The sequence below is a fragment of the Pogoniulus pusillus genome, chromosome 30, assembly GCF_015220805.1.
Source record: "Pogoniulus pusillus isolate bPogPus1 chromosome 30, bPogPus1.pri, whole genome shotgun sequence".
In the NCBI taxonomy this organism is placed as follows: Eukaryota; Metazoa; Chordata; class Aves; order Piciformes; family Lybiidae; genus Pogoniulus; species Pogoniulus pusillus.
The window spans coordinates 8,617,979-8,640,820 of record NC_087293.1 but is presented as its reverse complement, the minus strand read 5'-3'; the positions used below and the strand labels follow the sequence as shown (position 1 = coordinate 8,640,820).

Here is a 22,842-nt window from a genome sequence, read left to right as displayed (position 1 = left end):
TGCGTGGGACTTGTTCCCTGCCCTGCTCTAGCTGGGTGGCCTCAGGAGGCTTCCGAGGACAGCACTGACACCCCTCACACGCACACGAGGGGACACCGCGGACAGCACCGAACCTCACCGCCTCAGCTCGGCCCGGGCTCGGCCCGCTCGTCTGCGGCCCCACAGCGCCCCCTGGCGGCAGCGTCGCAGCGCTGCAGCGCTCCCGTTGCGCTCCAGCTAACTCCCCCGGGCTGCCCAGGACCCCTGCTACAGCGCACTTAACCCCCCTGCACCCCAGCTACCCCACCGCCCCGAGCGGCCAGGGACCCTCTCAGCACCTCAGCTAACCCCCCCGCCCCCCCGGGGCAGACAGGGACCCCCTCTGCACACCAGCTGTCCCTCAGAGCAGCCCCCCAAAGCCCCGCTATATACACGCCTGGGCAGCCAGGGACCCCCTCAGACAAACCCCGGCTGCAGCAGGCAGATCTGCACTAAGGAGAAGAGCTTCGGCAAGACACTTTCCTGCCAAGACCAAAACTAAGGCTGGCACTGGCACCAGTACTGCAGTGCTTTGTGCGTTCTCACCTGCGCTAGCGTCAGCATGTCATTAGAGCCGCCGGCAGCTGAGCCCCAGGGCAGTTCTCCAGGATCTACCTTAGCTTTGCTGGACGTCGCTGGGTCTCTCTTGTGTGTCGGTTGATCGATAGGGTGACAACTGAACTTACCTTGGAGAGCTTTTCCAACCTTAGGGACTCTGCGATGGGTCCTACAGTGCCTTGTCTGAGATGCTGCCTTGTTCCTGCTGCAATCACCACGAGCCAAGGCTGTGGGTCCTTTTGCTGGGTAATTTTGCAGTCAAGGCTGGAGAGCCTTTACAGCAGTACTTTAAGCATCACCCTAAGTGAGGACGAATGCCACAAAAAGAATCCAACAGTACTGGCCACAAGAAGGGACTTGGCTAGTCCTGTCCTACCTGTGAGACATGCTTTGAGCATGCAGACAAGTCCAGCCTGTGGACCAAGTTGTGGGCAGTTGCAACCCTCTTCCACATCACAGCTGCTTCCAGTAGACAAGCCTAAACCAAGCTGCAGTACTGGGGACGAGGCCAGGCAGGCACAGGAACTGCAGGTGTCAGGTTTAGCTCCTGCACTCTGCATGCCCAGTAAGAGGGACACAAGTGTGACAGGAAGAGTATGGCTTACTCCATTAGTCTTGGGGCTGTCCTAGACTACTGTAACCACTTCCAGACTACAGCAGTATCCATGCCATATGCAGTGCAATAAGTCCTCTGGTCCGAGAGAGACCAGTGGCTCCCCCAGCTCTGTTTTGTCCTTGACAGAGGCACCAGCACTGTCCACTTTCATTTTCCCAAAGTCTACTTTGGCTCATGGTGCAAAACAGGGAAGGGAGGTGTGGTAGCTGTAGGTATGGACTGAGTGGCACCTAGCCAAGAATATCCCTGGGCTTTGGGCTTCTTTCCCACTAAGGAGTGGCCCCAGCCCATCTACCCCCAGATAACAAGCAGGCCCAGCTCCCCCAGGACATCATTTCAGAAACCTGCATCTAAGGCCATCAGTCCTTTCGTGATTGCTCATAGCTGCCTGCAGCTCAGAAGCACAAGTACCTTTGTTAGGGCTCAAGGCCAGGGTCAGGCTTCTGCCAGCTCCCTTCCTGCCTGCAGGCAGCATGGGCCAGAGTGATGCAATGGTCTCCAGCACCAAGGCTGCATGACCAGAAGAGCTGGCAGCGGCCGGGACAACTGTCAAGAGCTGAGAGACAGGCCAGATGCACCACTACGTTTTTTGGCAAGGCTCATCTGACACAGTCACCTAGGGCAAGGAGAGGCTAAAGGGACTAACGCTGGAATCACTGCATTGCCAGGGCATGGCCCAGAACTGGGACCTTAAAAGTCACCACTGTGCTCTCCAGCACATGCAAAGGCTGGAGCTACCCCAGCTACACTCCAGGTACCTTGGGAAAAGCCATCACTGCAGTGAGAGCACCCAGGACTGATTTGTGGTGTAGTCCAGTGGCAATAAAACCACAGGTGGCTGCAGTATAGCAAGCCCCACTGGTGTGAGATGAACGGTGGCTTTCAAAGCGATCACTAAAGCCCAGCAGCACTACTGACACAAACCCCATTTATTTTAAGGCTTCTCTTAAAGTGCCTTTTATTCCCCGCAACAGGCAGGTTTAGATTGCAAAATAACTTCTCACATCAGCCAGTGATGGTCTTTATTCCTGCTGGCCCAGGAGGAGACAGAGGCTGCGGCAAGGTCAGGCCCCTGGGGCCAACAGCTCCTGAACACTATGTTGGGTGTCTGGATGAGGTCTCCCGTTCCCCGGTGTGGGAGTGCTGGCGCAGCTGTCCTGCCCTGTGGCTTTGCCCTGGCGTGCAGGTCACCACTGAGCTGCCCAGGAGGACTTCGCCTTCCAGAGTCCCCTCGGGTCTCAGCCCCAGCACTGACGTGTCCTGGCAGGAAGCGTGGCGGGGCCGGCGGCTCAGGCTTCAGCATCCTCCTGGCTCAGCGCAGCAGCATCGTGTAGGAGTGGTGTGGTCTCAGAGGCGGGGCACGGTCTGCTTTGCCTGGGGGGGTGGGATGGGCTCTTCTGGGGGGTGGTTTCCTGAAGGGGAGAGGACAGTGGTTACAGGGACGTGCTCGGCACGACACCATGCACAGACCCTACGCTGTGCAGGTGTCAACGCATCCTCACACGCCCCAAACCTCTTTGACTTCCACACGGCCAAGAACCTTTTCTTGAACATTTTTGCATCTCTTCCCCTAATAAAAGCTCCATTTCTTCCCACCAACACTTGAGACACCCTTGAAATGCTCAGCCTGAAGAGCAGTGTCACCAAGTGGAAGGGCTACAGATCCAAGTCAGTGTGCTGCCCAGCATCAGAAAATGTGCAGGGCAGATGAACAGTGACTTCCTGGAGACACAACATCTTGAAGACCCCCACATCCCAGCTGAAGTAGAGACATAGGCAGCACCCACCCCCAACAGAATGGAAAGTACAACCTCTAGGGAAGGCGCAGGATGGGAGCTGGTGCCTTCTGAAGGCTCCTGCTCCACCTGAAGGCTTACAGCTACAAAATAATGTTCACTACCCTCAGAGTTGAAGAGGAGCCAAATATGTCTTCAAGCAAATCATGCAGGCCTCTCCTAGTCCCAAGTCATGCAAGGCCCCCAAGAGGAAGCAGCAAGTGACAGTAGTGTTTCACTCCCTGCTGCTGGGGACAGAGGAACTCATCTGCTTATTTGAGTGGTTATCTAGGGACATTTGCTGCTTGCTGAGGACCTGGATTTGGGGCACTGTGGAGGGACTGTGACATTTATCCTACCCTTTCACTATTACCCACTGCTCCTGTGTGCCCACCAAGGATAACACCAGGGCCAACTGGAAAGTATCAATAGTGACTACAGACCTCAGGTTGGGGGAGACAGGGCAAAAAAGATTATTGATATACAAGGATCACCTCCTCCATGGACTCCAAGAGCAGTCCATCTCAACAAGACTGGCAAAAATGCCAGCAGGGCTATGCAGATGAACAAGGAGCTCCTGGCCAAAGTCAAATGCAAAAAAGGAAGCCTACAGAAGGTGTAAGGGCAGGCAACCTGGCAGGAATACAGGGACACTCTCCCAGCATGCAGAGATGAAGTTAGGAAAGCCAAAGTCCAGCTAGAAGGAAATCTGGCCAGGCATATCAGAGACCACAAGAGAAACTCCTATAAGCACACAGATACTTATAAAAGTAAAAATGAAAGACTAGAGAACACGTGGATGTGTTGCTGAATGAAGCATATGACCCCAGAGACCACAGGACAGTCTGGAGAAGGAAGACATATCCTCTGTGGAAGACAATGAAGTCTTTTAAACAGCCTAGGCCCATGTAAATCCATGGACTTTGATTAGCTGTATCCACAAGAGCAGGCCCATTCCCCAGAACCTTTTAACAATGCTGGCAGCTGGGACAGCTGCCCAAAGACCAGAGGAAAGCAAGCTCCAGAAGTGAGGTGCCCAAAGACCAGAGGAAGCAAGTCCAAGAAGTGAGGCACCCAAAGACTGGAGTAAAGCAAGAGGTTCAAGCAGGAAGACCTGGGGAACTGCAAGCCAGGCAGCTTCCCTTCAATCCTTGGGACAGCGATGGAACTCTTAATCCAAGGAAGCACTTCCAGGCACATGAAGGACAAGAAAATAATCAGGAATAGGCCATATGGCTTCACCAAGGGGAAATCATGCATGACCAATCTGATAAACTTGTATTATTGGCTGTCTCCATTACTATAGGGCAGAGCAGTGGATGTTGTCTACCTGGACTTCAGTGTGGCTGTCAACACTGCTTCCTATATGAACCTTGTGGAGAATCTATGAAGCAGGGGCTGAAGGAGCAGTGAGGTTGAACAGCCAGGCTCAGAAGCTCAAGAGAAGTGGCAAGAAGTGTAGATGGAGGCCAGTAACTATAGCGTACACCAGGGATCAGTACTGGGTCCAGTCCTGTTTAACACCTTTATTATTGATCTATAACTGGGAGGAGTGACTGACACACCTAAACATCACACTGTGTCCAAAAGGACCTCAACAGGCTGGAGAGATGGGCCAACAGGTACCTCCTGAGGTTCAAGAAGAGGATGTGCAAAGGTTTCCACCTCGGGAGGCACAATCCCATGTACCAGTACATGCTAAGGGTCACCTAACCATTAAGGAGCTGGGCAGAGAAGGACTGATGGTCCTGGTGGACACAAAGTTGACCATGAGCCAGCAGTATGTCCATGTAGCAAAGGCAGCTGTCTTCTAGGCTGTGTTAGGAGTGCTGCCAGCAGGTTGAGGGAGATGATCCTTCCCCTCCCACTGCTGAAGAACACTGCATCCACTTCCAGGCTTCCCAGGACAACAGAGATGGAGCTAGTAGGAAGAGTCCAGCAAAAGGCAACTAATAAAATGATTAATGGACTGAAGCCTCTCTTTTATGAGCAAAGGCCAAGAGATCTGGAACAGTTTAGCCCAGAGAGGAGACAGCTCCAGGGGGAATCTTATCAATATATACAAGTGTCTGAAGGGAAGATGTACATACAGAGCCAGAGTCTTCTCTGTAGTGTCCATAGGACAGGACAAGAGCAGGTAGGCACAGACAGGCTCCATCTGAATACTGGGAAACACTTTAAACCATGGGAAGTGTAAAAATCTGCAACACGTTGCCCACTGAGGTTGGGGGAATCTCCATCCTTGGAGATACTAAGAGACATCTGGACATGGTCCTGGGCAACCAACTCTAGAAGACCCTGTTTGAACAGGCTGGGTAGACTAGATGACCTTCACAGCTCCCTTCCAATTTCAATGATTCAGTGACTTTGTTATCCTGTAATACAAACCCAGACATTTCATGCATCAGAAATTCCTTCCTGAAAGCCTTTCTGTCAAGGCTTGGAGCATGCAGGAGGAGAGCGACACCCACCAGCTGACCACCTCTGTTATTCACATAAGTTTATACTCACTCAGAAACTTACCTTCAGCTCTTAAACACTTGGAAGGAGATCAACAGGCAAGAAAAGTGTTCCCTCACACCAACCCTACTTCTCACCCTGATCCCTGCTCATATTATTAGGGCTGCAGATGAGGTACACCAGGAGAAACAACAAGAACACGTGCTTGCAGCACGGTTGAGTGTGAGCATTAAGACATCTAAAGCCATTAGCCAACATCATTATGTGAAAGGTTGCCAAGAGGGCATGTCTGGAGGATATGAAGAGTGGATGTTTCCATTTGATTGGTTTTAAGCAAAGTTTAATCAAATCAGGATGAGAGAAAAGTGCATTACCTTGACTGGGTACCCACCTAGAGGCTGGCTTCCCGCAACACCATCCCCTTAACCGGAGGCAGGTTTTTGGCAGAGGTGGCCTGGTTGGCCTTATTACTGTTTGAGTTCTTTTTATTGCTACTCCAAAATAAAGAGCATTTTTCCTAGAAGACAATCAGGCTAGTTTATGGTGCACTTGGACATGAATTCCACGAGGACTCCAATTTTAGGATGAGATTTTGAATCACTGTTGAACTAGCATCTACTTATTAATGAAGATTGCAAAATTTAGGTTAAACTAAGTCCTATTTAAGATCTTGCTAAGTGGTAAGCCAGTTTTAAAATAGTCTGTCTGCCTTTTAAACATGTCAGCCCACAGGCTTTAGGCCACATTAGCAAAGCACAGCTATGATGCTGCAACTGGGCTTGGTTTATGCCTCATTTTTGTAGAGCTGCAGGTCCAACAGACGCATTTCAAACTGGCTCCACTCTAACCTAGACTAAGATTTCAGTGTTTCACAGCACATCATCTGGACTGGCCTTAGAGCAGACTGCTCCCTCCAGAAACCAGAGGCACACAAGGTAGTCCAGGCAGGAGCTGGGTGCAGGGGAGAGCTTCACGCTGTCAGACACGTGAAGGTGTGGACAATGTCCCTGCCCCGTGTCCTGTCTGACACAGCCAGTAACTTCAAGAGTGAGGACTGTTGGTGATTCAGCAATCATCGCCAGATCAGCAACACTTTAATCAAATGAGGAACACACCTTGGCTGCAAATTGCTGTCTCCCAGTTTAGTGCTTTTATCTATTCATTAGGCAGAGGCTTTCATGTGTTGTTGCACAGCTTCCTTGGAGATACCTAAGGTCATCGAGGCTGTTCAATTGCTTCCCAGGCAGTCAGGCACTTCCTGCAGTTCATTTCTAGTTCTAGCACTGCAGGAGGCTTTTGGCTGAGCACCCAAATACTGCTGGCTTACAGCTGGGTTTGGGATATTTCACAAGCAGATCCTCAGTTGACTTGAGGTAATTTAAAATCCAGCTTTTCTTTCTCACCCTTTCTGTCACAGTTAAGGCTCTTTGATACCAGGAATTAAGACCTGCACAAAGCATGGTGAGGAAATGCCAGCCTAGGGCTGCATAAGCTCTTCCAAATAGCTTGTCCAGCAAATACTGACATTTTTCAGATGTGTAGTGGAATGAAGCCTGTTGGCCCGTCCCTGTTTGCATTGGCTGAAGCCAAGAGCTTCAGGACACAAAGCCTGACCACCTCAGGAGTACAGTTAGGGTTTACTGCTGAGCCTTTGGCCCCAGCATCACTTCCCCCTCCTCAGGGAGGTGCCTGGAGGAACAAGGGGATTTGGGATCATGTGTTTAAGTCAATTAAGCAGTTGTAGGCTCGGTTAAAATCCAATTATGTGATACCCCTAGAAGCCTGCTGTTATTTAAAGGGGGTTTTGCACTGACATTTCAGCACAGGCAGTCACAGCAGCTTCAACAAAAGCAGCTCCTTGCACGTGCTGCCCCCTCTTTGTCCATTCTCATCCCAAGCTTTGCCTTTTCATCCCCACAAGTGGCCTCTTCACTTCTGCAGCTTTAGAGCCAGCTCAAGCTGTTTGACTGCAGTGCAAAACTAACTAAGCTTCCTTTGATATAGGCTTGGGTAGGGAGCTAGGTCTTTACTTCAAGAGCTAAAGCTTTTAAAGAGCTTAGTGTTATCAGATGAATGTTTTAGAGCCGCAGCCACAGCTCTCCATCAATTGTTTCAGCTGGTTTGTACTCTGTCCTTACAGCTCAGGTGAGACTCGTCTATCAACCAGGCACCCTCACTGCCCACCCCATCACAGGCCAACTTCTGCCCAGCTCCCTGCAGGCTTTGAAGGTCTTCACTTTTCAGTAACCCCTGCTCCACAACGGACCTGAGGGTTTAACTTCCAGAGCTCTTTGGAGTAGTTTGCAGAAAAGACAAGTGAGTCTCAGGGAAAGACAGAGTTCAGTACGTGTGTCTGTGCCCCTTCTGCAAGCACACAGCAAACACTTTAGTTGTGAACAAGCTGCGTTTAGAAGTTCCATCCCCTGGAGAAAGCTCTGCTCAGATTAGAAAACTGCTTGGGCCCCACAGAGGTGCACACATCTGTGCAGTGGCACAGGCCTGCTGCTTTCTGGAGCCTGGGTTGATGAGCTAGGCTTGTTCTTCCATTAGCTGGATGAGCTGAGCAAATACCTCCTCTGACAGGAGCTCACTTCCAGGGCCTGTGCACTAGGGCCAGAAATGCTTTTATGTTCTCTATCTGCAACCCAATTCCTACATGGCTGAGGAGGTTCTGCTGCTATGTGCTGGCACATGGCACCATTTGGACACAGTCTGCTGCATCAGCCAATGTTTCCTCAGGAGTGTTAGATTGTCAGTCCAATCTGCATCAGCTGATTAAGTTTGATTTGACTAACAGCACTTCCCATCAGCCATCTACAAGCTCTTACCCGACTCATTGCCATGAGTACAGCTGCTGAGATAATGAGTGGGACACTCAGCCCAAGGATGATATACTGCAGGTATTCCAACAAGGACGGGAGCAGCACCAGGTTGGTGTAAAACTGCTGAAGGACTGAGCCTTCAATGGATCCACTCTGCTCAAAAAAGCAAAGTGGTCAGTGGCATCTCCCTCCCATCCAAGGCTCAACTCCTCTCCCACCACCTCCCAGCACAAAGATTAGAGAATTTATGCAGGATTCAGTGAGGTTCAAGCTTTTCCTAAACAGTTGCAGGCAGCTGGGCATGCACACTGCTGAAGACTGCACTGCCTGACCCACATTTGCATGCGGATGCTGGCAGCTCTGTTCTGGGCCCTATTTAACCCCACATTTAGGACAGAGCCAGAGGTTTACCCAGTATAGTGAAGAGCTTTTGCAGCTCAGGGGGGATTAATGACAGAGCCAAGCATTGCAAAGCCTTCTGTTGGTGCATAATTAGTCTGTCTGGCTTAAAGCTTTATCCACAGCGGAGTCTCCCCAGTACTGAGGAAGCAGCTCCCCCCCTCCCATAGGAAAGGCTCTGCAGAATCGGGTCAAGGAAGGCAGCTCACCTCTGCAAACCACAGCAGTGGCAGGACCACTGGTTTAATCTTCCCTGTTTGACTGGGGGGAACAACAAGAAAAGAAAGAAACACACACTTAGATCTCTGGTTGATCATGCCACAATTAGTGCCAGAACTCCACCTAAAGGAATAGGCCTGACAGAGTGATAGTGGCCAGGAACCAATGTGTAAGGAGATACCAACTCCTCCTGCTTGAGAAAACTGCTCCTCCCCTTGAGGGACCAGGCCCAACTGGGGGCTTTCATGCAAGAGCAGAGCTTAAGTTCCCATTCCTGCTGAACTGCCTGAGAACAGCAGCATGTGCTATCCCAAGTCTGGACTCCAGGGACAACAACTCAGTGAACTGGAATGCTAAAGTTCATGCAGCTCCAAGACACCTCAGTCACCTGCTTGGTACCAGAGGGAGTCAAATCCTCACAGGGGTAGGAGCATGTTCTTGCTGCTTTAACACGTAGCAGCACACAACTTTGTTACAGAGCCCTTCTCTTTGCTGTCAGAAGTGGAAGTGTTTGTCTGGACACAGGCTTAATCTGTCAGCCCCGTAAGGAGAGTGTGTTCTGCCTCTCCAGGCTGGATGTAACACCTCCTGAGCAGCAGCACAGGGCAGGTGAACCTCTCCTGCACCTCACCAGGAGGAGCAGACCGTTCATCAGCTGTGGGTCAGAGGCAGGAATGCTGCAGGAGCCAAGCAAACAAGCAGGCACACGCTTAGGGTCACTGCACAGCTGACACTCCACTACATGAGCCAGCTGCCTCCTGCAATGAAACAACTGGTAATGTTAAAGCTACCTCATCTCTGGGGAAAGTGAACTCTGCACTGATCCCAGGATCAGCAGCACTCTCTGATCAAAGAAAGGAGATGGACATCTCTAAAAAGTGGCTACTTACCGTATACCAGACACCTCCTTTATGTAGAGGTTCAGCTGCAGCTTGATGGAGCAATTCATGGGGATGCCTGTCATCTGCATGGGAAGAGACCAAACAGTCCATCAGTAAAGCAAATGTTTGTATGGAAAGCTTTGCAGAAGAGCAACCCTCTGCCTTCCATCACAGCTGTTCTAGGTGCCACCTTCCAGAACAACAGAATGGATCATCCAGAGGTCTGCTGTAGTCACTATCTAAGAGGACAAGTGTGGCCTGAGTTGCCACCAAAGCACAAATGTTAGTCAACCAAGCACCAGTCCCCAGGCTCTGGGGATGACTGCTCAGAGGCACAGCACTGTCCTCGTGGCAGTGGGGAGCCTGTCCCCTTCATCTGAGTGCTCATCAGCCAGTGAGACTGGAACACACAGCAGCATCCAGAAGGGAGCACCTCCCTTGGAGTAGTCTGAAAGCATAAAGCTAACCTGAAGCGATGTGGCTGCTGCAGAAGGCAACACACATTCAGCAGAGAGCAGAAGCCAGGGATGTGCTGTGAGCCAGGGCTTGTGGTACTGAACAGAAGCAAGTTCTAACTACCAAGTACTATATACAACCCATAAGTAACTCCCTAGGCATGGTGCTCTAGCAGCAACCTTTCTGAAGCCACATAAACTTCTGTTGCTCATCCTACTAACAGCAGGACAGAAACACCAATACAAAGATTGATGCAGACAGCAAAGTACAAATCATTCCTCATAACGAGGAACCAGCAGACACTCCACATGTGAACACCACACTTGAGAGCTGGTCTTGTTGATACCCATTAAGGTGCTGGTTTCTCCTGACACTGCACTTTTGTCACACGCTAAGGGCAGAAAGTTTTTATTGGATTCCCTCTGTTTGTACTCACCAGGCTGCAGCTAGATAAGAAACCAGTTAACTGTGCTCTTATCAGTAGATGTTTGATACTGTAATAAACTTAATTAGATTTTCATAACTGTGATAAGGAAAGCAGAGACAACCCAATACCTACATAACAAGCATGGCTTTTATTCTCTCAAGAGGAAAAGTGGTTTCTTGCTTGAGCAAACATCACTGAATGTTTGGAAGCTCTGACCACATGCAACACAGGCCGTGGGTAGAAGATCCCAAAGTCCCCTCCCCATTACTAGTGGCAATGCTCACACAGTGACAGTTGTGTGGGACACAGAGTTCCAAGTGGGCAGTGCCTTCACTGACATCCTCACCATCAGGCTGAGGGAGCTGGGGCTATTTAGCCTGGAGAAGAGGAGGCTCAGGGGTGACCTCATTGCTGTCTACAGCTGTCTGAAGGGAGGCTGTAGCCAGCAGTGTCCTCTTCCCATCAACAGCTGGGACAATGATGGCTTAGGACACTCAACTTGTCACCACTGGAGTGATGACTTCAACCTTATGCTCTAGATATGTGAGAAGTGTAACAGAGCAGCTAGTTAGATGGGCAGACTGAGGAGCTAGAGAACGACAACTCAAAAATGGTGGCAACAGTTTCACTGTGGTCTTCAGACTTTGCCAGTCAGCTCTCGTGGCAATAAGTGTTTGCAGATTTGGGGCATAACTGGGCTGATGCTAGATACACCTCCTAGCATTAAAGACCTGAGTCAGTGGAAAGAACTTGATTGTGCTTATCAAAACAATTATGCCTATCATTAGTTCTGCAGTTCTCCAGAAGTCACGCTAATTAGTCAATTAGTTTATGGCTTTGACATTTTTATCTGCAAATGTCCTTACCAGTCTTTGCACTATGGAACCTGCTCAAATCAATGCCACGAACGCAGAGCAAGGCCACCATGCAGCCGGTGCCAAGTTCCCCCCCAGCCTGAGCCGGACCCCCAGGGCAAGGAGAGCCCAGGGCCCTGCCGGGGTGACTCACCGGGTGCATGTCGAGGAAGAGTGCATGCTGCTCCTCGTTGGGGTGGAGGCCTTCAACAGCGTTCACCAGGGATGGGTCGGCGTTGTAGAAGTGAGGGTGGGAAAGGAACATTGGTGCATCTGCACGAGAGGAAAACACCTTCAGCTCGTTCAAACACATCAACAGACTTCACTCAGCTTTCCAAGCCGTTGCAGCGTTTGTTCTGAACAGGTTTCTATACTTTTCCCTTCCCAATCAAGAAGCCTATTCCTTCCCTGCAGTTTATTTCATTGCCCTGCAAGGTGTAAGACCCGGTGCTGAAGGCACCCTCTGCCACCAAGCACTACACAATACTATGGTAATCCACCGTACCCAGGCAGAGGTTAGGACCCTAGGTCTGAATTTTCACTCCTGCATGACCTACACTCAATGTCCAAAGTTAACATTTGATTTGGCAGTTTCGTGGCCTGCCTCTTCCTACCCTTGCTCCTCAGTCCCAGGTACATGATGCTCCCATTGTATCCTTCAGCATTCTCACTCCTGCCAGGTTATCACAGGACTGTGGGCCAAAGGGACTTTGGGTACAAGGATCTTCCTTTCTGGCTGAGATGCCCAGGGGTGTGCAAGCCAGAACACTGTGCACACAGATGCTGCCAGTACCTCTCAGCACTCCAGGACAGCAGAGGTGATAGCCCAGCCAGCCAAGCTCTCTCACACCCCCACACTGGTACAGCTGAGAGACCCTGGGGAGGAGACAACTTACTTAGCCTACAGGTACTGACGTTCTGGATGCCAGACTGCAAGCAGGGGCAGAAACCTTCATTGGGTGGGTAATCTGTGCCATTGGCAAAGAGAGTTTTTGGTGCCACAAAGCGGTAGGTGGGCACACCCTTGAAATTTCCAGACTGCTCATACACCAGTGTCAGGGATCTGGAAGAAAGTTTCAGTGGAGAAGGATCAGGATTAGCCAGCAGGTTCCCAGAACAGAATTGGGCTCTTATCTTCCCTGGATAAGATGAAGCTGCAATGTAACTTAGACTTTGAGATTCAGATAAACACTCGGAGCAGAGCTTTGGATGGGGAATGAGCATTTAAGCCACTTGCTTTCCATGTTTTAAGCACAGATAAAGGGTTGGTCAGAACCAGTTAGGGAGAGAAACCACAAGCTTACAAGTCTGTTTGCAGTATCCAGATGAGATTTGTTTAAAGGCATGTAGTAATCCCCAGGGCTGCTCTCCAAGAGATAATACCCTCTTTGTGCAAACCTTGGCTCCAAGGTGCTGTCACAGAGGATGGACACTGGATACAGGTCTTTTGCAGCACAACTCCAGCATGCAGGCTGCCAGGGGAGTGGAAAATTTTACTATGTTAGGCAGCAAGACTTTTCCCTTAATACAATAGGCTAGTGATATTATGCTGCTTTATGGATACCATTTGGCCAGGACACAGGTTTCCAGGAGGGATGTTAGCTCTTTTCACACTCCAGCGGGACTCACAAGGATGCACACAGTCTGGGCAAGCCAAGGGATGCTTACTCCTAGAGCTTGCTTCTGATACCAGGGCCAAAGAAAGGGGATTCAGGGCATATTCAGCATTTAGGTGCAAATCTCTTGGCTGTGTTCACCCTCCAGCACAGAGGCTGCTCCAGCACATCAGCAAGATAAAGCTGTGTCTACCTTGCAAGGACAGTCAGGTAGTTACATCACAGAGTCAGCTATATTTAATGCAAAAAGATGACAGGAGGTGAGCACTGGCTGCTACACAGCAAGGCAGATGTGCTTTAAGCCTGTGAACTGGTTTTTGTAACTCCTTCCTAGCCAGACCAGGCTAGCAGCCAGAGACAGATCTGGGGAGAGCCACTTCCCCTACAGCACTGTCCTATAGGAACTGTGTGCAGTAGCAAGAACCTAAGCTTGGTTTCCTCCACTCTGCTTTATGCCTTGCCTGTAAACATGCTCTGTTCCCTAGAAGATTTCTGTAGTTTTACAGTAACAGGTGTGTGTGTATTTAAACTCTGAATATTGGTAAACTTGCCTGCAAGTCCTTGGCTCCAGGTCGTTTTGGTATTTGCTGATGTCCCTTGTGTAAAGGAATTCCTGCACTAATACTTGGCTCAGCTGACTCCAGTGCACAGCTGAAGAGGTCATTGTTCTCAATTCAACATGAGCACTTGCTTGTTTTGCACCACTATCTACAGAGCCTGAATTAACATTATCTTCTCCAAGCTGGGGACAGGGTTTTGTGTCACTGCCTGCCTCCGGGTCTCAAGGAGTTTCCCCACAAGCAGGCTCTGCAGGGTACTTTAACCCCTGCATGATCAGCTCAGGTCAGGGTATCTCACACGGGACAGGCAGGCACAGCAGTGAACAAACTCAGCAGCCAAACAAAACAAAAGTAGCAGCCTGGAAACGGTGGCATAATGCCTCCTCCCCCACTGAATTGCTTCTGCAAGCAGTTAGTCAGCTGAAATAGTTCAGTTATAGCTGCCTTTCCTTCTGACAACTCTTACTTCTCCCTCTTGCTTCCCAGATCTCATCTAGACTGGTGGTTTTGTACTGATTCAACAGAGGCAAGCTGCACTTATCCTGCAATCTGGAAGGTATTTATGAATGCCACAAGATGCTGCTCATTAGACAACTACACTGCTTGTAAAGTTCAGACATTGCAACACTGCAGCTGAACTTCAGCTACAGAAGCAAGTCCCAAGTCCCGAGTCCTCTGCATCACTGCACAGGTACTCTGTGTGTGCAGGATGACCACTGCACCCTCTGCCACCTGCACCAGGACAAGCTGGAAGCTGTAGCATCACCTGCAGGCATCAGGGCTGTAGAACTCCAGTGATGTTGGGGACATGAACGGTGGCCACATCTCCCCTGAGGTCCCATTGATCATGTTGCACTCATTGCTCCGCCAGTAGTTGACCTGTATAAGAGATGTGTAGAAAAGAGCTCAGGATGAGCTTGCTAGAGAGTTGGCTTCCATGCATGCATGGGACATCCAGCACTCAAGCTGTAATGGAAGCAGCATAGAAATAGCAGCACTGAGGAGCTTCCAAGATCTCTCCCATTCAGATCTCTGCCCAATTAATGGAAGAGGACAAGCTCCTCCTGTGAAAAGTGCTCCTGCAGTGGTTGATCTGCAGACTCAGTTGATTTTGGTTGGGAGTGGAATTCCTCAAGGGAAGAACAAGCATTTTAACAAAGGGATTTAAAATAATGCCATAAAACACAGGCCACAGAAGTGGATTTTAGTTAGGAGTGGAATTCCTTAAGGGAAGAATAAGCATCTTTAACAAAGAGAATTAAAATAATGCCCTAAAAGGACCACAGGAGTCTAGGACTTCAACCAGTTCCAACAGGACTTCAAAGTAATCCAAATGACACCTGAATTTAATGCTTCATAACAAGCCTCTTCCCATAAAGCTGCCTTATGGCAATTTGCTGGAACAAAAATTGCAGCAGCTGAAGCCCCATGGAACATTGTTTTCAAATCTACAACCCAGAGACACAGCAGCACTATCACAGGCTTGCTGCTCTACACTTACCTTCTTTAGCCCATTCCATGTATCCACCATGTGAACTCTACTGATGTCCTTCATGCCTGTGTTCACTGTGAACAGTCCTGAATTTGAGTTGTTAAGCTGAAGAGACAAGAAACTGATTTTTAATCCATTATAGATAGCAAGGTTGCAACTTGCTCAGGACTTTGCATGTTTTGTCAGCTCTAGGAGTGCTTCATACTGAGGAGGCTCAGGGGTGACCTTATTGGTGTCTACAACTACCTGAGGGGTGGTTGTGGCCAGGAGAAGGTTGCTCTCTTCTCTCAGGTGGCCAGCGCCAGAACGAGAGGACACAGCCTCAGGCTGCACCAGGGGAGATTTAGGCTGGAGGTGAGGAGAAAGTTCTTCACTGAGAGAGTCATTGGACACTAGAATGGGCTGCCCGGGGAGGTGGTGGAGTCGCCGTCCCTGGAGCTGTTCAAGGCAAGGTTGGACGTGGCACTTGGTGCCATGGTCTAGCCTTGAGCTCTGTGGTAAAGGGTTGGACTTGATGATCTGTGAGGTCTCTTCCAACCCTGATGATACTGTGATACACAGGAAGCTACTGAACTTACTTACTGTAGTTGCTAGTGACTGTCCCTAACACACATACTTGTGCCTAGAGACGATCAAGGCAGCCTTACACAATCACCACTACCCTCATGTGGCTGCTGCAAACAGTTTCTGAGGGGGATAGCCCAGATACTCACACCCAAGACCAATATTGGTGTCTAGTTTTCCCAAGCAACAGTTTACTTACCTCTACAAACAAGCCAAATTTGCCCTTGAAAGGGATCAAGCCAGGAACAAACGCATTTAATGTATCTATGAGAGGGTCTTCATAGCCCCACATGATCTCCCCCACCGTCCGGTTCATGAACGCCTCCTGTTTCAGGCCAGCCAGGGCTCCACTCACTAAAACTTTCACTATTCCTGGCAGCTTTTCCATCATCACAGCTGCTCCCTAGGAAAGAAATCTGAGATGAGAGCCCAACCTTTAGTAAAGAAGCAGTAATACATCTTCAGTGCTCAGCAAGGTCTCCGTGCTGCACCACTCTGCAGGCTCTGGAAAAATCCTCTGGACAAACTGAAATTCAACATTCACCCCTAGTGTGGGAAGAAATCAGTTGAGGGCTCACAATCTTCATCTCCTCAGAGGATGTTCAGACCAGGCTGTAGACTCAAGCCTGGCCACTTCACCAGCCCCTCTGCACATTCTGGTCTCAGAAGGGTAACAGCTCAACATACCCAACCACCAATGTCCAGAAATCAAAACACTGCAGAAAACAGAAAGCTTAACCCACCTCACAGCTTGGTGAGCCTTAAGCTCTGCAAGAAAGAAAGCTTTAAGTCACCACTTGGCTTCATCACCCTCCCCACAAGCTCACAGCTCCAGCTGGTACCCATCCATGGAGCAAGTTCTTACCAACATCAAAATGTTTGGCACAACGATGTACTCATCTTCAGTGCCATTGGACAAGTCTGGCTGGAAGAAGAGATTCCGGTACTCCAGGAAGGAAACTGTGTCATTGTCATGGAATGTGATGTTACTTTTGTACCTGAGCTCTCTGCAAAGAGATGGGAGAGATCATGGGAACCTTTCCCCGTGCAGTGCCCCTGCTACGCCTTCTGAAGAGCAGAGAACTAAAGACCAAACCTCAGCAAGAAGCCATGGGACAGCAGAGGATGCTTCATCCTCGGAAACTGGTGGCATCAACCTCACAGCCCAATCAGGGTTAGGGTTTGGCAGGAGGAGACGGCAGTGAGGCACCCCCAACGGGTGGGCTCCACAGCAATCAGCAAGCATTTCTTCCCAGCTGACAAGAGGAGGCTACAATGCTCCACAGCAGCACAAGGCTGGAGCCTGTTACAGCTCCCGAGGGAGCTGCAGCTCAACCCACCAGCAAAAACAAAGTCCTTTATTGTGAAGCCTCTGTTTTATGGCTCACATTAGGGAAGGGCACTAATCTTGCTCAGCAGGAACACAAGGACACTAATAAGCTTTGCCCCTTTGTTTATTCTCATTTACTGTAAGTGAAGCCTTTTCCCCAAGCCAAGTGACTGATGTGATCACAACATACAGAATCCACACAGTCTTATGGTGTGACCTGACAAGCCCAGAGCAAACAAGGGCATATACATACTGCCAGGTTTCCCCCAAGTACTTCTCAAACAGCTTTGGATTAAACCAGTAATCTCCCCACATGAGCTTGCTTAGGCTGCTGACTCAACTCTGCCTACATGTGTAGGCACCAATGTGCTGAATATTGCTATTTTTGGGTAAGTTCACGCACCCTACTCAACACTAACCATCACTTCATGTTTCACAGTATCATAGAATGGTTTGGGTTAGGTCCCAACTCCCCTGCCATGGGCAGGGAAATCTTCCACTAGACCAGATTGCTGAGGTGCAGAGAAGCATCTGGGGCTTCAATCATCATCCTCGGTCATGGCAAATAGACCCAGCTCTGCTGTAGGTGGACCTGACCAAGTTTCAGTGCTCCATGACCACAGCATTCATGTTAGGCAAATTCTAGGTCTCACGTTTGAGACCTAAACTCAAAGTCTGAATCTCAAAGTTTGATACTGAGGTAACTCCAGCTCTGGAGATAGACTCTTAAATGCACAATGAAGATTAAACACCTCTGCTCTAAAGGTGAGAGCTTATCACCACCACACCAACACTCCTTACACATATGTTTGGCCAATACCAACCCAGGTCTGACTGCCCAGCAAGCCCCAGCACAGGACTGAGCTCTACAGCTCAGTGTAGCACAGACCAGCCTTACCACCCCAGCAGCCAGAGGTCCTATTTGTGGCTTTAGCAAGAAGAGAGTCACAAGAGCACTTCTGGATCTCTTTAAAATCCTGTGTCACACCAAGTATGCTAATGCCAAAGGAGCCATCCAGAAGCCTGTTTGGCCAGTGGTGGCCAGGCTCATGCCTAGCTAGGCCACAAGTGGTACCTAACCTGTAAACGTAGGGTCCACGTTGGTTCAGCATTGGCTTCGCTCCCTGGAGGACCTGTTTGGGGTTCAACACTTCAAAGAAGTATACTGACATGTAGAAAGGAACAGGAATGTCTCTCCACATGCTGAAGGAGATGCTGTTGGGGTCAATCCTGACATTCTGCAGGGTGAAAAAAGAAAAAAGAGAGAGAAATCCTGAGCTTGGTGGCTGCAGCTGAACACATCCACCCTTAGTTCTATGTCCAGCCCAGCTGAAAGCAGCAGTTCCAGCAAGAGCTCTCCAGAGGATGCAGGCATGTTACACAGACTGAAACAAGCCAGCTCTAAACTGGCACCTCTTATGTATGCAGAAGCATTGAGTTCATGCCACAGGATGTCTGTAGGCTTATTTATTCAGGCTCAGCTTTCCAGACCCTACCCACAGGATTTCAGAGCTCGTTTGATGTGCTGCAGCCTCACTCTGTGCTAGACAAACCAGCACTAAATTATTCACACCTCTGTGTGCTCGACTTGCCTGACAGAAACTACTCTGTCTCCAAGGTCTCCATGTGCCTGCTGCATTTGGGAGTGCCATGCAGCCAGAAGCGGGCAAGGGCTGGAGAGGTGTCACTGCCATCCACACAACTGTTTGGGTACTAGCAGAGAAGACTCACTAGATGACCAAAACGCAGAGAGAGGACTGGAACAGTAACCCAGGTATGTCCAGACAGCATTACACAGGACAGCTTTGCTTCCACTCAGCTGCCATCCTGCAGTGACTAACAGCTGGTCCAAAGACAGGTCAGAGGCAATGCACAACTGCCCTTTCCATACTGCTGGCCCCTCTGATGGCAAACGCCTGCAGGAGCCCAAACAGAATCTAAGCCCTCATCAGTTTCCCAGCCCAGAAGCAGGCGTCTGGGCATGTCTCCACCCCTGCCCTGCCTCTCAGGCACTGCCTTAAGGAGGATAACAGCCTGATCCTTCTTGAACATTTATATTGGGTATTTGGAATCCTCTGTCCTTGGAGAGCACAAGCCCTTGCCATGGTTAAGTACCTCAGCCAACTTCAGCAAGTGCTTTTGATCCACTCATTGGTGAGTGTGTGTGGGCATTCACCTGCTGCAGCTCAGTAGCCCCACAATGGCTCACCTGCCCTGGAGCACCTCAATGTGAATGTGCATGTATTAGCTGTGATGGTGCATTGAGAAGGAAAGCTGCTGGTGGCTTCCTGGCAATGCCACATCTTCCTTTAGCTGTTGCATGGCCAGGCCATGCCACCTGTGAGCAACAGAGCTTTGCAGGCCCCTCACTCAAACCTAGGTACTCACAGCCCTACCCCCCCAAGCAGGCATCTCCACAATACTGTGTAACTCACCTGGCAAACCCTTCCCATCTCCACATCACCACCCAAATGCTGCTGGCTGAGAGCCTCCATCTTGCCACCCTCAAGGACTGCATGGCAAAAGAAGCAGCAACAGGACAAGATTTCATGTAGCCTGCTTTAGAATCCTGACTCTTGAATGTTCAGCAGAGCGTGAACAGCAACATCTGCCTTCCCTTATTTGCTTGTTCTGCCTTGCACTCCCTGGATCCCTCATTGCATATGCATTTATTTATGTAACATGCTCTTAGTCAGAATCCCAGAGCTCAGCTGCATCCCAGCTCCCTGCTACCTTTCCCAGCCATCTTCCATCTGGGCACAGCAGCTCCAGGTACTCCACAGATGTTGCTAAGTAAAATCTGTTTAACAGGGTAGCCTTTGAATTAAGCTGCTTGTTGGTCAAAACAAAGATGGTTTTCTATCTGATGTGAAAATAGAGTACTTCTCTCACTGAGGTATGTTACAAAGTGTCACTGAGTTGTTTGACCCCTCCTGAACGGAATGCTCCGTTCCCAAAGAGCTAAAAGGAACCAGCTACTGCTTGTCTCCTCCAGACAGGAGAGGAGGAGCAGCTCCATCAGCAACTTCCAAATCTTACTTCTCCAGAAGGGAAGCTTCAGCCATTCTGCTCAGTAGAGCTGAGAGTTGAGGTTTGCTCTTCAGATTGAGAGCAGCAGTCATGCTGTGCACAAGGACAACCTCACCACTCTGCTAAAGCAGCAAAGACAATGCTGTCTGTCTTCTCTCTTTCAGGCAGCATGGTCCAAGTTAGAAAGTGAAGAAGTGTTGAGGGACAGGCAGGCAAGCTGAAGCAGTCTCACTGTGCTAAAGCTCCTCTTTCTGAGGTCCATAGAACTCAACAAAAGCAAGGTGCCCAGGTTTTACAGGGCTAATGCCACGCTCAGCCCAGCTACCAGTGCAAATTCAGTTCCTGCAAAAGGAGCAGGAGATGGGCTACAGGTTCTGTTTCTTCCGTGCAATCTCCTGCACCCTTTCCTCAAAGGTGTTCCCCAAAACCAGAGTTTTCTTTTTTGCAGCTAAGTGCTTTTCCACCAGGATATACGACCTTGGTCCTCCATGCAGATCTTGGAAAGCCAGAACTGACATGTGCAGCTTTTCCTATTACCCACCAGTCTAACGACTACCTCAGGAGTTTCACCAAGGCCCTTGATATTTCCCACCACCCTAGATATAATCACTATGCTATATTTTTACATTTCACATTAAGCCTCACAAGTGTTTTGGATCATTTTGGTTCATGTTGAAGATGTGGAGGTGAAGGGTTTGAGATGAAGGGAGGAGAAACAAGGGTTGGTCTTTTCCTCATCTTCTGTTCTCATTGCAAGTTACTAGGATTCAGCTAATCAAGTAGAAAGGATGAGGATTAGCTACAGAGAGGGCAGAAAGGGTTTTGTACCAAAAATGTCATTCCTGTAGGGGCCATTCAGCCTTTTCTTTGCAGGAAACAGCTTCTGATGTCCATGAAACTGGACAAACATTGATTTTTTAAATTTTTTTTTTTACTGCTTATGCTAAAGGACTGCTTGGCTTTGCTGAGTCAGCAACACTTTCAGAAGATATATTTACGTAGAAGCTCATGTTCAGCAGGGGCTTTGCAGCACGTGTAACTACAGCCATCAGCTATGGCCTGTTTAGTCACCTCTTTCATCAGGAGCACGTTTCCAGCTCCTAACCTGGGTAGCTACAAGCCTGAAGAAACGCCCAGACACGGGGCACATCTCCTTTGGGCAGGGTGGAAAAGGTTTGGCTAAACACGGGAATGAGCCAGTTGGTTCATTCCAGCAGGGTAACTGGTGCCCTGGCAGTGAGGGCAGGAGCACTGGCTCCCAAGACTGTGCAGCACTCACTGAACACACCAACAGCTCCATCCACAGCCCCACATCTTAGCAACTTAAGCCTCAGGACCTCTCTTGTTGGTAAGGCAGGCTTGCAAGAAGCACCTCTTTCAGTTTTTGGTCTAGAAGAGAATGACTTGGAGTTTGCCCCATGAACAAGGCTCCTTTGGAACACTCTAGCACTTCATCAGTCCCATTTCAAGTTTGGAGCAGGTCTCACCAATGCATATGCGAGCTTGGCAGGCTGCATGACTACATGAAATGAGCACTGCAGGTAAAGGCAGGAGGGACAGGAGGACGAGCTGGTGCTCCAGCAATGCTCAAACCTGCCTGGCAACTCAGTCCAGCACAACCAGCACTGTGCCCCCCAGCCAACTCTGGCTATGCAAAACCCCCTTCCTAAGGGGGGATGGGAGCCCGTTTGGCCCAGGCATGTTCACAGGGATGAGAGGTGTGGAACATCTTAGGCCCAGATTTACCCACACTAGGACTGTGCAGCTCCTTAGAGCTGCAGAGACCCTCGGGTGCTGACCTGCCTCACGCCGTGCAAGAGAACGTGCCCACACACCAGCCCTGGCTTCAGCACGCCCTGCTCCGCATCACCACCACTCCAGCACCCTGCACCAACACCATAGCAAGCTCCTGGTCAACTACCAGCTCAAATACACCCCAGTCTGCCATCATCACCCAGCACCAGCCCCACACCGAGTGCCCGGACATTTACCAGCTCCAACACACCACACCTTCCACCACCACCACCCAGCACCAGCTCCATACCGAGCCCCCTGCCATGCACCAGCTCCAGCGCACCCCACTCTGCTCCGCCGTCACCCCAGGACTTTGCAGCAGCCTCACAGCAGCCCCCTAGCCAGACATCAACTCCAGCACACCCCACACCGCCAGCAGCAGCCCCAGAGCAAGCCCCTCGCCACGCACCGGCTCCACTACACCCCACACCACCAGCAGCAGCCCCAGAGCAAGCCCCTCGCCACGCACCGGCTCCACTACACCCCGCTCCTCACCGCCACCAGCGCCGCACACCGCGGAAGCCCCCGGCCGCGCACTAGCTCCAGCCTCCCCATGCACCAAACTCGCAGCCCTCCCCAAGAAGTCCCCCAGCCCCGCTGACCTTCACCACCTGATCCCGCACGATGAGGGGCACCACCAGCAGCAGGCAGACCCCCAGGAGGGCGCAGACCGCTCCGGCCAGCCCCAGCCCTAGTGCCAGCCTGCGCCGGGCCGCGGCCATGGCAGGACACAGCAGCATAGAGCCGACCCCCGGCAGCAGCTGCCGCCGCCGCTTTATGGCCCCGCGGTGCGGCGCGGCCCGGCCCGGCGGAGGGGGCGGGAAAAAGGCGGGCCGGGACCGGACACCACCGGGTCAGGCTCCGCCCCTGCCGTGGCGCTCCCGAAACGGGCAGCGGCGGAAGGGGCGAGAGCCTGGGGGCGACGGAGATGCGGCGTACCCGTGACAGCGTGAGCGGGTGTACGGCAGAAC

The 22,842-nt window shown here is 50.6% G+C and overlaps 1 protein-coding gene across 4 annotated transcripts; it reads right to left on the bottom strand.

The window, feature by feature from the left end:
* Positions 1–2,103: 2,103 nt before the first annotated feature.
* SCARB1 (scavenger receptor class B member 1) lies at positions 2,104–22,736 on the bottom strand. 4 transcript variants are annotated; one of them, XM_064168126.1, is made up of 12 exons: positions 22,474–22,730; positions 18,128–18,285; positions 16,583–16,724; positions 15,917–16,120; positions 15,163–15,258; positions 14,428–14,540; positions 12,382–12,548; positions 11,640–11,758; positions 9,758–9,831; positions 8,858–8,909; positions 8,256–8,402; positions 2,104–2,604 (listed from the first exon to the last, which is right to left on the bottom strand). In XM_064168126.1, the coding sequence occupies exons 1-12, from the start codon at positions 22,609–22,611 to the stop codon at positions 2,482–2,484; spliced, it is 1,533 nt and encodes a 510-aa protein (XP_064024196.1). In that variant the 5' UTR covers positions 22,612–22,730; the 3' UTR covers positions 2,104–2,481. The 4 variants fall into 4 exon arrangements, with proteins under 4 accessions (XP_064024196.1, XP_064024197.1, XP_064024198.1 ...); XM_064168127.1 differs by lacking the exon at positions 2,104–2,604 and adding an exon at positions 3,981–5,342 and having other exon boundaries at positions 22,474–22,735; XM_064168129.1 differs by lacking the exon at positions 2,104–2,604 and adding an exon at positions 5,356–5,944 and having other exon boundaries at positions 22,474–22,736.
* Positions 22,737–22,842: the final 106 nt, after the last annotated feature.

What these genes read in the sequence shown, in the direction of transcription:
- SCARB1 (XM_064168129.1), bottom strand. Translation starts at nt 22,611, where the DNA reads ATGCTGCTGTGTCCTGCCATGGCCGCGGCCCGGCGCAGGCTGGCACTA. An exon ending in CGTGGACCCTACGTTTACAG is followed by an intron (nt 16,725 to 18,127) that starts GTTAGGTACCAC and finishes ATCTCTTTGCAG; the next exon opens with AGAGCTCAGGTACAAAAGTA. An exon ending in AAGGAGGTGTCTGGTATACG is followed by an intron (nt 8,910 to 9,757) that starts GTAAGTAGCCAC and finishes TGTTCCCCCCAG; the next exon opens with TCAAACAGGGAAGATTAAAC.